At 32.9% G+C, this 14,203-nt stretch overlaps 1 protein-coding gene across 1 annotated transcript in view; it reads left to right on the top strand.

Annotated features, from left to right (window-relative positions):
- The window catches only part of LOC108727495 (dipeptidase 1), a gene marked incomplete at its 3' end in the record, with an annotated part of 89,738 nt that extends 82,958 nt beyond the window's left edge, over positions 1-6,780 (top strand). Inside the window, exons 6-7 of the mRNA XM_018455637.1 lie at positions 4,208-4,384; positions 6,696-6,780. Coding sequence (XP_018311139.1) covers positions 4,208-4,384; positions 6,696-6,780 — 262 coding nt within the window. The remainder of the gene's footprint in view (positions 1-4,207; positions 4,385-6,695) is intronic.
- Positions 6,781-14,203: the final 7,423 nt, after the last annotated feature.

Below are 14,203 nucleotides of genomic sequence, written 5' to 3'. Positions count from 1 at the left end.
CTCCGAAAGAAATAAATTTACTATGTATATGCTTGGAGCAGTGGATTTATAAATCAGAACAATAATATATATATAATAAACACACTTCTATGTTTATGCTAAATACACTTCTATGTTTCTATGCTAATCTTCATCAATCAAATATTTTTGCAAATATAATATAATCTGCCTATAATGATTAGTGATTCTATTTCCCGATGCGTAATAAATGACTTGTAAATATATTTATTCGCGAGAATAAAAAGATCTTATTATTACTAACAAATTGTTAAGAATCTTGAGTAATATTCCCAGCTCAAATAAAGTTACATGTAACGTACCTATTGTAATTTCCCACTCAACAATATAACTGTGATATAACTCATATAAGTGTAATATAACACTTGTTATAATACACTTATATGAGTTACTTCTTATATTTGATTTTATTATTATTTTCTACTCGTTAATTAATATAATATTCACTGAAGATAATTAAGAGAAGTTAAAACATACCGTTATTGATTTTAAGCGAATAAATTATCTATATATCACCCTTTGTGCTCGTTCGTTGAACTCTCATTTATTTCTTTCTGTTGCTTAGCAAAAACAAGCTGGAATATCATCATTATCATTAATTAGAATAAAAAGATATTTCACTGCAAAAACGAAATAATAAAACATGCATCTACTTGGCCAAAATACAAATAGAAACAGAATCGCAAATAATCAATTGCAATTGTTTCTCGTCTCATTAATCCGGGATTTTTATTAAAATTTATCATTTCCAGGCAAAGGAAAGGTAAGCGAAAAGTCGGAATAGATCGCAGAATGCCTCTTCAGAAAATAAATTGCTTGAATAATGGAAAAGAATCGCTTGAGCCGGGCTTACGCATTTCTCTGATCTCCTCTCCCTCTTTTCATCAAGGCTTTTAGCGAACAAGACCAACAGAACTATCCTATCGCGTGTCACTCGCACGTAACCAATCTCACTTGCGCTCTCTCGTCTTTTCGCGATTTTATGCAATAAAACTTTTTTTCGAGTTTTCTCCAACTTGAAAGTTTATTTTAGTCTTGTTGAAGACATAGACACATTCTAATTTCCTAAAAAAATTAACTCGTAATAAATATTACCCTGTGATAATATTTATTCGCAATAAGTTCTTTACAGTACTTCAAGATGTTTATTAGCATCATCATTAAATTGACGATCAATTTAATTTATGATATCATCTCATTTCAGTTTTAGTTTATGATTGTGTTTTAAATCCGACAGTATAATTAGCGTGCAGTTTATATAAATGGAAGATTTAGAATTTATGTATAAGTAAATAAGTAGAGAAAAATCAAATACAATCGAGATTAGGTGCCTAATATTTATACACGGAAAAAAAAAGATTATCTACCACAGTTAAAAATTAGGTGTGGCAGCTAAATTCAGTAGCATTATATGGACACCTAACGTCGTATTTATGAGGTCTAATTTGCATTAGCTGTGAGGCCTAAATATTATCATTGTAACAGACAAGCATTTTGCTATTATGTCGATGTATTGATCATTGCAGCAAACGTTTTCTGCGTAACAGACAATTTGGTAGCAACAGTTTTAGCAAACCATATTTAACTGTGGTAGAGACAATTTTCTTTTACACGGACATATCCGATAACTGTAGCAACTAACTTCATATTGCTAAATAAATCGATCTGTAACAGACATGTATATGCTATCACGTCCTTATATTAGCTACAGCAGGAAATCCTTTGTATGTATTAGCAAATTCAGTAGCTAATGCAATTTCAGCTAATCAGAATTAGCTGTAAACCAGAAACATTTTTTTTCCGTGTATGTAAATTTTGTACTTCCACATACAATATTTAAATATTGCACTTCCAATATTTAAAATTTACATATAAATATTAGACACTAAGATTTAATCTCCATCATATTTAACCCTTCTTTACTTATTTAAAATAAGTTCGTTATAAAGAAGTATTACTTTGTTTTAAAAAAAGAGCAAAAGTGTTACATGCAAGAATTTGATTATTAATATTTTACGTGTTTCCTATAACTAATCCTCAATTTAACGCGTCACTCAATCTGTAACAAGATTTACATACACATGTGAAAAAGTTTTCTCTATTTATCCGTCAGCACCTCGAGAATCTCTCTCGTGTAGCTTCGCTCGTGCCTGAAGCATCCACAATGAAAACGAGACGGAAGTCACGCTAAGAATCCGTCACGACTTGCGAGAGAAAAAAGCAGAGACACAACTATGGCAAAGCCTGGAGAATAAGAAAGTCGAGAAGGAATCCTAAGACGTTCAGTTTATCACGTTGCCAGTTTAACAAAGCATTCTCGTTTAACGAAGATAACGTTCACCGCGCAGAAAAGAAATCGGAATTCGTGCGACAACTTGGCTCCTAACAAGGATGACTCTCCCGTGCCAAAGAACCTAGCGAGTTTCAATTTTTATCGTTATTCCATTTTTAATTTTATGAGGTTATATAGATAGATGTTTTTATAATTGTAAAACGCATATGCATTTACAAAAATTATTTTTTTATCTTTTTTTTATCTATCGTTAATATTTTATTTATAATTATACGCAATTTGATTTTAATATAATCATCGCACAGAGATATAAGCTCTTAACTCTTCAATCTCGATATGATGTATTTAGCTTCTTTTCGAAAAATAATTTTTTTTCGAAACTTCTGTTTACTTCATTACTTATAACTTTTTTCACTAATAAAGATGATTTCTGTGATATTGTTGTGCACGATAATAAAGAAAAATTTAAGGTTTTGAGTGAAAACTGTGCAATAATTGAGTAAACGTGATATTAAAATGTAAATTAGGATAAAAAAGGCTGTTATATTTAGAATATAAAAAATAAGAAATAAATGTAGATGTAGGTTTAGGTTTAAGTGGTAGAGTAACATCTACAGTAGCTGCCAAAAGTTTTCGACCAATGAGTAATTTTAGTATATCACTAAGATAAAGAATTTTTTCAAATAAAAATATAATATGTATTAAAATAAATAATATATAAAAATATAATAAAAATATAATATATTATAATACTTAATATATTTAATAATATTGAAAATATCATAATTTTTAAATAGATAACAAGAATTTTATTAACTTATACAATAATATAATTGAAAAACAGATTGACAAAAATTATCATAAAATTGTCCTAAAATTTTTGGCTACTACTATAGCTAGTGGATTTTAATTAGCTATTAATTAGAAGATATGAATGGATGTGTGTGATTTAAAAAATTGTAAACCAAGTCCCTTTTTGGCAATATAAGCTGCAGTAATAAAATTCTTTTATTTGAAAGTTATAAATAATCAAAAGTTGAGTATACCAATGTGTTGCGCACGTGACAAAATGATATCGTATATAGCATTGAAGGGTTAATTTTTCCAATATAAAGACTCAATACAAATTTTATTTCTCTCATTTTGTTGATTGTTTTGAAAATATTTGGTTAGCTTTAAAATATTGCGTCATGTTCCACGAGTAATACGACTTGCGAGATATCGCTACATAAATCTCAGATACAATTGCTGTCTCTTAAACATATTGATTGGCGACTGCAGCGCTAGAAAATCCGACTTTTTGATTTATTCTATGGGCTACTGCCCATCGCATTGGCATTCTTCTCGAGAAGAGAGCAGCTTCGAAAGTATTCGTTCTGAAACTCAATCCGTGCAATAAGTGTCACCGACCTAACGTGCGCGCACTATAAAACCAGTCCTCCCATTCCACTACTAACGCCAAATTTAATTCGAAAAGCAAACCCGACAGATACTGTAATAAACTTTCGGTTCGTTCTACTTTAATTTTAAGAAAGCAATAACAATGAACAAGAGATGCTCTTTCTTCCAATTCGCCCGAAAAATTTATCACAGCCATAATCATAAATTTGCGAAAAGAAAAATTTTTAAGGAAAACTGTGTGGTAATATGTACATTAAATCACCCTCGAGCCGATCCCGTGAATCTCGGCGAGTCTATGTAATCCGGATTAACGTTCAGTTCAAGAGTTCGCAAGAATATTCAAAAGATGTACCAGGAGACATGCCTTTCAACGTTAACGCGAAGTCCGAGAGATCTTTCATAGTACTTTAATTCATGGTGCCTCGATGCCATTATGAGAGCGGACGTGTCCGTAAGTATCGAAACTATTTAACGTCGCACCGTGAAACTTTCCAGAGTGTCGTACTGGAGATGAATCGACTTGGGATGATGGTGGACCTCTCTCATGTCTCGGTGCCAACGATGCTGGCAGCTATGACGACGTCGAGGGCGCCAGTGATTTTCAGTCACAGCAGCGCTCACGCTCTTTGCAACTCCTCGCGAAATGTGCCTGACCACGCGCTGCGACTTTTGGTAAGCTTTCGGCAACGAAACAACAGAAAATAACGAACACTATAATGTATTTGTTTAAAGCAATCTTATATAACGCGATGCACAGAAAGAACGATTTTACTAAAACTGTACAAAAATCTAATACTGATCAATTTAATAGTGGCCAATCAACGCTGAAAAACAGTAATTAATTATTTATTGTATAAAAACACTTATTCAGTGCTTTTACCACCCCAAATAAATAATTAATGTCTTCCAGTGATAAATTGACCAGTATTAACCTTTTGCACTCGACGCATTTTTCACTAGGAGGAACCAGCAACTCCAGGCTGTTTTGATAGTATTTGATGAATTTATTACAGCTTTGACATAAAATGAAATATACATAAATTAATGTTATAAAACTATTAAATATATTTTTATGTTTCGCCCAAATTAAACATAAACAGTCATTGTCGCCTCTCACTCGTCACTCGAATTGCATTAGACCAATTGAGAGTTGCTATTCGAATGTAAAGGTTAAATTGTATTAGATTATTTCTATAAGTATAGTATCTACCAGGTATGTAAATATGAAACCGGAATTTATCAATAGATGGCCATAGCTGTCAATGTAGTTGCCGTCAGACCACGTCATTGATGCCATTTCCTTGTTCTGAATTTGACATCTGACAAAGATTTTCAACTCACAACAATACAAGTTTCATACAACAGTATAGTTTGTAATAGCGTTGAACATGTCGAATTTTGTGCCTGGAAACTACGATTTGCGGACAGCATTAATTTTCTGTTACCATTTGAAGAAAACTGCTGCAGAATCGCATCGAATGCTTGTCGAAGCTTACGGTGAGTATGCTCTTGGTAAATCACAGTGCTTTGAGTAGTTTAAAAAATTCAAAAGTGACGATTTTGACGTGAGAAACGAAGAACGTGGAAAACCATCGAAAAAGTTTGAAGACAGCGAATTGCAAGCATTGTTGGATGAGGATGACGCTCAAACTCAACAACAACTCGCGGATCAATGGAATGTGACACGAGAAGCCGTCTCCATACGTTTGAAATCCATGGGAAAGATCCAGAAGATGGGAAAATGGGTTTCACATGAACTGAATGAAAGACAGCAGGAAAACCGAAAAACCACTTGCGAAATGCTGCTCACCAGGTACAAAAGAAAGTCATTTCTCCATCGAATTGTGACTGGCGATGAAAAGTGGATATATTTTGAGAATCCTAAGCGTAAAAGATCATGGGTAACTCCAGGTGAACCATCGACATCGACTGCAAGGCCAAATCGCTATGGATGGAAGACAATGCTCCGTGTTTGATGGGATCAGAAAGGTGTGATCTATTATGAGCTGCTAAAACCTGGCGAAACCGTTAATACTGAATGCTACCGACAACAAATGATCAATTTGAATCAAGCTTTGCGTGAAAAACGACCGGAATATCAAAAAAGGCAATACAAAGTGATTTTGCTTCATGATAATGCACTATCACACACAGCAAAACTGGTCAAGGAAACGATTGAGGCGTTTGGTTGGGAAATACTTTCGCATGCAACTTACTCACCAGACTTGGTTCCGTCCGATTACTACTTATTTGCGATGGGACACGCACTTGCTCAGCAGCGCTTCACTTCTTACGAAGATGTACGAAAATGGCTAGATGACTGGTTTGGCTCAAAAAAGCAACAATTTTTTTGGCATGGCATCCACAAATTGTCAGACAGGAAAAATGTATAGTTAGCGATGGGCAATACTTCGAATAAAATATTTTTTATCATTTTCATGCAATAAACGTGTATTTTCTATAAAAAAATTCCGGTTTCATATTTATAGACCTGGTATAAGGAAGGTTTCTATAAATTTATATTTAACTAAACAAATTTATATTTAGCTAGATATAAATCTGAAAATAACTTTACTAAACTATTACAATAACTATATAGGATGCTTAAACTGGAATATCAAAGTTTTTTGCAGCACTGCTCATCATGTTTTCTACATAAATATCTTTTGATGGTTCAACAAAAATTATTTTTAAATCTGTATATCTAGCTAAATTTTTTAATATTTTAGGAAAATTATTCTTTCTGTGGAAATTATTTCTGTGGAAATTTCTATGGAAATCGCCTTATAATTATATTAAACTCTAAATCTTATAAATTATGTTAATATAAGAGAAAGAGATATACACATACATATATATAATTATGATTTTATATTAAGTATATTATAAATGTTGAGTCTCCGTTCAAATAAATAAATAACGTTTTTATGTTTTATTGAATTCAACGATTACATTAAGAGGAATACAAATCCTTTGTTTACAGGCGCAGACCGGTGGTATAGTTATGGTATCCTTCTACCCTCATTTTATCAGCTGTGGCGAAAAATCGACGCTCGAGGATGTAGCAGGTAAGCATTTACTGCGATTAACATTGTTTCGTTTTGATCATTAACAACTTTGCGATCACGAAATTTATATCCGTAGAAAAGGATATTACATTATCCACTTGTTTGCCACTAGCAACGTATTAAATAAAATTACGTGAAATTCACTCAATTGCAGACAGACACTATACGTGCTTATATGGGCTTAAAGCTCGATATTCGTTTACTGAGGTGCGTCGTTATCTCGAATTTTTTGAACAATACAATGTACACGTAATACAATTCAATAAGTTCAACCATTTCCTGTATTTATCTATATTTTTCCGAGTTCTTTCCGGAATGGAAAATAAATATGGCATTGATTAAAATGGCTTTTTCATTGATATACGAAAACAACATTGCTTCGGCATGCATAGAATGATTTTATTAAAGAATCTATAAAAAGTTAGATGTATTTATAGATACATATAGATACAAATTTGAAAATAATTTTGTTGGACTGTCAAAATAATTATGTAGGAAACTCAAGCATGAGCAATTCTGTAAACAATTTTGATATTCTAACAATCAGTTTGAGTCCTACATAATTATTTTGACAGTCCAATGAAATGTATTTTTTGTATCTAGCCAAATTCTTAGATACTTGAGCAAAAACGTTCTCTCCATATGCTTTTATCTTTTTGTGGCTTTAATCACAATGATTGTTTAATTAGATTATTTAATTAGAATCACGAAATACATCCCAAATTTTGATTGACGCAAAAATTTTGATTTTACAGCAAATTAAAGATGTAATACGACTAATAGATGTATACTACCACAGTCGTATCATTTCAGATATAATACTTCTGTACACTACCATTATCACACATTTTTGCTGAAAAATGACATCACCGACTTCACCTTGACATTATTTCGTGACTCTTCTCATTTCTATCCTAATATGGATTAACTTTAATCGCGGATTAACTTATTTTTTATCTTTCTTCAGTTTTAAGAATGAGAAAAAGATAAAGAGTAAATTAAACCGAGATTAAAGTTAATTGGTAGAAATGGACATAATTAGAGAATCTCTAATCTTCTCTACACACTCTAAGATAACTAATTAAGAAAGAAACAAAAATCGCGTTCAATTAGCTCGTTTTGTTTTTCACTAAAGTATTTTAGTGAAAAGACTTAGTCTGTCGTGACTAAGCCGCGGCTTTCAACGTCGCCGTTGTAGGGAACATCCGAAGCGTTTCTCTGCTGAAGCGTGTAAATGAGTTTCCACGTTAGGTGCCAATTCCCGCGGGTTGTTATCATATTTGCATTATTACAGGGCGGCTCAAAGTTTCGAAGATATTAACATTTCACACCGTGCCGGTAATATAAATAGTTATGTGTGTACGTGATACAATTAGATATGTATGAATCACGGGAATAGGATTTTAATCTAGCACGTAGCTTCGAGAAACTATGTGAAATTAAATTGAAACTTAAAATATACAACATTTCTTTGCTAATTAAGTTGTATTCTTTTATAACATTTCTTATTTATAATGCAAACTATAAATTTGAATTATTAAAAAAAAAATAAAATTTTACATAGGGTGATATTTTTCATAGCATTTAGTGTAGTGTAATATAGAGTAACTCCGCTATATACGCCGCACCTATCAAAAACTTAATTTATTAAGTATTATTTACTATGTTTATAGTAAACGAATTATATCAGTAAAAGCTTTGTACTGTCTACTACTATGAAAAAAATATTAGAAATCCGAAATATTTATTTTTCATATTAAAAAATAAACTTTTTGAAACCTTGTATTTTTGCTGCATATCTCATAGGGGATATATGGCTACTCATAGGGGGAAAGGGGATATATACGGCTCATGAAAAATTTACAAATAATGCAAACATGTTTAATAATACAAACATGCTTTACTATTCCACTACACGTATGTATCACATAATAACCACTAAGTCTTTTACACGTCCTACATTAATCATTTTATGTAGATTATAACTTATGATGGCGTTACTTATTACAGTGATAAATCGATTCAACTCACAATAAATTCATTAACAGTAAGAAGCTGAAATCATAACACAATATGAATATAACATAAAGGCATGTAACAGAATAGTTACGGGAAAATTACCCCCACTCCTTCTATTTTTTCTGACTTCTGCGGCGTAAATCCCAGCGCGGCGTAAGAGTTACCCTACTACTTTGTAGTGTGTAGTATACTACACTTTATAAAGTTAACTGTACATCTTTCCGCAACGAGCGAGATCGATCGTGAAACCGAAGCCATCGTGTGTGGGGTGAAACCGTAAAACCCGTAATCTAAAGTTCACACTTTCCACGGCCAAACCGCGGTTCAGAGTGCATTCTGTGAAAATCGAGTGTTTCTGCAGGCAAACATGACAAAAAAGCGAAACGTCCGTGTCGTGGGAGCAGCCAATTCCGTTTGTGGTATTGCCAAGCGGTGACAGTTTTTTATAGACGCGAATGTGAATTCTGATCTGAAAAGGGCGGATCATTCTCACTTTCTTCTCCGTGGAATTTTGCGGTAGAAGAATTACATGTAACAATTATTCGTAATTCATAATCCCCGTATAAATAATAAACGCGAGATAATAAGTTCTTTAATTTCGTCCACTTTTTATCCGCTAATCTCTGAAATCTCTCGTATAAAATCAGTCTCGATTCAGTACCCCAGAAAATTTGTAGTTTCCCTAGGATCGTAATAATCTCCATGTCCCCATTACCCGGTTTCCACATGCTTTTTACAAAAATAAGCGGATGCGGCATATATATTGCAGGCAGTAATATTGCCTTATAGTATACAATACATCTCGGGATTGTGAATATTTTAGTCCTCATTCTAAAAATTCCGTACTCGATTGAAGGTTCGTCATTTTATAAAGAAAGTTTCTCGAAGGGTGTAAAAAGACACAAAATACTAGTAAATGTAATGCTATTAATGTCAAATTATTGATAATATTTTTGAGACTTTCATGGATGTTTTCTTCAAGGAAGAAAGCTTCAAAGCAGCTACGCGGTTTATTTTATAAGAAAAGTTCTCTAAAGTGTGTAAAAAAGACACAAAAATACTAAATGTAATGCTATTAATGTTAATAAATTATTGATAATACTTTTGAGGCTTTTTTCCATGAATGTGTTTTTTTAAGAAAAAAGAGCCTTAAAGCAGCTATGCGGTTTATTTTATAAAGAAAGTTCCCTAAAGCGTGTAAAAAGACACACAAAAACACTAAATGTAATGATATTAATGTCAAATTTTTGATAATACTTTGAAGCTTCCACGGATATTTTCTTCATGAAAAAGATGCTTCGCAGAAGCTAAGTGGTTTGCAGGTTAATTCCATTAACTTCAGAGCAAGAAACAACCTGATATACAATAGTATCATCAGTTCACGAAACATGGATATTTAACAATGTATCAAGACACGGAGATAATGTCAAATTATATATGGTATATTATTAATATATACTCACAGCAATTTTTCTTATAAAATAGTAAACATTCAATTGATAACATCCTATCTAAATCTAATAATACTACGCTGACGCTTAGGCTTAGGTAGACACAGAATCATAATTAAATCATAATGATATTATAAAATCATTACAATGTCATTTGATAGTTAAAAATGAATTTATAAGTGGTATAATTAAAATCATGCTAATGTGTTTATGATATTATTATAACTATGTTCTACTTGGGTAGTATGGAGAAATGCCAAGAAAATCTTAAGTAATATAACTTTTTAGTTTACACTTTTCGTGATCCACACCATATCGATTCGACAAAAATAAAAAAAACTGCTTCATACGCACTCTCTCAGATCACTTCTTAGTAACGCGCGTTCCAATATTATTATATTTGAGTACACTGAGAGAAATAATTCGATATAAATAATTATCATTTGATATGTGAATTACAAAAACTTTTTTATTTTTAAAATAAAAAATTATGTTATGGTAACTAAATTTTGATTAAAATAATCAAATTAAAAAATTTTAATTGAAACAACACAATTTTTAAATTAATAAAAAGAAAGTTCTTATGATTCATACCAACAAAATAAAAGTTATTCATACCAAACATTTCTGACAGTATGGGAATTCCTTAGTAATGCTAATCAACAATCCACGTACACTTACATCAATGTAGCACACGTGCATCTCGAATATCGTGCAATAAAAGTAAGAAAGAGCAAATGATAATTGCTGGTCCGGACGGCCGCACATCGGACGTAGCATAATCGGGCGTAGCCGGGTGCCTGAATAATCGCTTCCTTCCGCAGACAGCATCTCTAATTGCTTTACATCGACGGCCACCGAGCCACGGAGAAAATTATGTTCGCCGAGGGAGAAGCGGGGAAGAAAATTATTTGTGCGGAACGGGAAGTGCGTTAGACAGCGGACTCGCAATGATAATTTCGCGAATTGTAATGCATTTCTCTCTCCCATGTGGCCATTGGCACCAATGTTACAATGATGATTGATTCGAGCGCTCTCGCCACACTCGCCCTTTTCCCTCATCCTATCTTGTTACCCTTTCTAGCTGGATCCCATGATGATCACCGCATCACAGGCGCGACAATCGCCCCCGGTTAATAATAACAGCTGGCGAGTCGCACTATCGCAGCTCGCAATTCCCCATTATGTTTGTCGAATAATTCCTTCTTTGTTTACCGTTTGAACGTAATTTTCTCGATTTGAGCTCACTGCTGATGAAACTGCGACCGAAAAGCACTGTCCATCTCCCGACGATGGACACGTATGTCACAGTATGTTACGGAAGTTATTTTCGATCCGTAGCCAACGTGCTATTTAAATCTTTTGTATTTCGTTCGTATCGCACTTTTAAATTATATTCAACAGGCTTCATAGATTTGACATATTCTCATTTTTTACACGGAAAAAATGATTTTGCTAAAAATTCTAAAATTTTACTGGATGCGGATCTAAAAATAAGTTTGTTGGATCAAAATAATTGTGTCGAAAATACTAACAAATGATGAGCAATACTGCAAAAAATGTTAATATTCTAACAACCAGTTTCCAAAATTATTTTCAGATTTGTATCCAACAAAATTTTAAATCTTCCATGTAGCATAATCGTTTTTTTAATCGATTGGGAAAACAAATTACAAAATTTGAATTACAATAGAATTGATTTTCCTCGCATGCAATACCGTCAGCGTTTTGTCGCGCATCCCGTTAGAATACATCTCGTTTTAGGAATACACTCGCCGTTTTATGCAATACCGTTTCTTCATTCTCACTTTGTAGGACTTTGTATATTCTGCGACGTGTTTCGCACACGAAGCATTAAAATGCACTGCATCCCAAGAGACATTCGCACGTTATTCTGCCCAAACAAACGTCAACCGCGCTGTTTACGTCGTACATGCAAATCGAAAGATCTCGCAGCAGCCTGCTAATGGTACAACCGTCACGACGCACGGGATGCAATGCAAATGCAACTTCCTCCGTTTATAGTAACATGTAGCAGTCATGCAGCAAAATTGCTCGCGTCCTTTAACGGAAGCACTTCGCAAAGATCTCTCTGCACAAAGCTTCTATCTTTTTAACAGTTCCATTGAATTTGCAATTAATATCGCGATACAAATAATTTTCTAATTTTAATAAATACCCGAGGGATTTTTATGAAATTATACAATCAGGAAATTATAAAATCTGGTTAAAGTCAGAATTTCCGCTCAGCGAGGTTAAGGCTATCCACTCATCTCCTTATTCACCGTATAACGTGATTTTCTAACCGTGCTGGTAACGACATGCCCCGTTGAATCGTGATCAATTCTGAAAGACCGCACCAAGCCGGCCGACATATAATTTACGATATAATGGAGATGTAACGCGGGTACAACGCGGCGCAAACGCGAAAATCGAAATTTGACGTTTCTGATATGTTCCGCATCACGCGGCAACTCGTGCCCGAACAAAATTGCGGTGCAATGAGGCGCGTCGTTATTCTACAGTCTGATCGGCTATGAATTATGTCATTTATCCGATCGATTATGCATGTCGTATCTGCGTGACTGACATACCGTTATCCGTTATGTATACAAAGCTTTGTAAATGCATTAACGTTTATTACACATATTATAGTATTTTTCTTATCGATTTTTGAACGTCAATGTACATCGTGACTAATAGAAGAAAATAGTTAATAATGGTCAATAACTAATGATTTGCCGATGTATAATAATAATAATAACAATAATAATAATGCTTTTGAGGTTCCATAGATATTTTCTATACAGAAACTATGCGTTTCGCAGGTTATCTCCATACCCAGATCCATTATTAGAATGCCAACGTTTCGTGAACATTGTAGTTCACTTCATCAGGACAAGGAGCAGCCTGATAGTAGTACCAGCCAATATCTGCTCCTCGTCTTGATGAAGTGAACTGCAATGTTCATGAAACGTCGGCATTCTAATAATGGACACGAAGATAACCCGCGAAACGCATAGTTTCTATAACCAAATAATCGTAATAATAATAATAACAGTATGATACACAGTGACAAAAAGATTTGGCTACAAATTTTTTTGTTTATCAATTAATTAATAATGTATATTTAAAAAAACAAACTCTGTTGTTTTTTATTAAATATCAAATATCTTCTTATTAAATATTAAATATAAAAAATAATAATTAACATTTTCAAAATAACCACCTTTAGCTTTAATATAGGCTTTAAGGCGCTTTGGAAACACATCAACGATGGTCATGTATCTTTTCACGAATAAATTTTTCCAAACAACTAATAAAGCCGTCTTTGATTCATTAAACGATAAAAACTTTTTTGGTGCAGTTTTTGCTGTTAGTTGTATTAAATACCTTTTTGGCATTTAATATAACATTCCAAATTTCATTTTTTTAATATACGCTACTACTCGAGTAGTTTGATTCAAAATGATGATAATAATATCCAGCTACACTGTTAGAAATGTGACCACAAATGTGAGCTTCCTTTATATGTAAATGAAGCTCGTGGTTATGAACAAAATTAAAAGTACTGAATGATTTAACTGAAAATTAAGTTACAATAGTTACTTAAATGTAATGAATGTGTACATTAAATTTACGAAAAATACATTAAATTTCGTATATACCAATGTACACAAATATACTTTTCAGTTATAAAAACATTAAATTTAATGTAACGTCATGAAATTAAGTTCAAATTGTGTAAATTAAAAGTGTATTAAAGGACCCCGCACAGAACATACGGAAAATGAGTCTCGGCTAATTTAGCTGAATTTATAATATGTTGTAGTTCTGATCGTCCTCATCAAAAGTCTCCATGGACACGAAGTAAAAAAATGAACAGTTTTTGAGTTGTTGTACATCATACTCTGTCAAAACAGTTAATTCCATATGCTTACTTGAAGGTACAT

This window comes from Mycetomoellerius zeteki, unplaced genomic scaffold, assembly GCF_001594055.1.
Source record: "Mycetomoellerius zeteki isolate Tzet28-1 unplaced genomic scaffold, Tzet1.0 scaffold5, whole genome shotgun sequence".
Classification (NCBI taxonomy): Eukaryota; Metazoa; Arthropoda; class Insecta; order Hymenoptera; family Formicidae; genus Mycetomoellerius; species Mycetomoellerius zeteki.
This window is presented reverse-complemented; position numbering and strand designations above follow the sequence as displayed.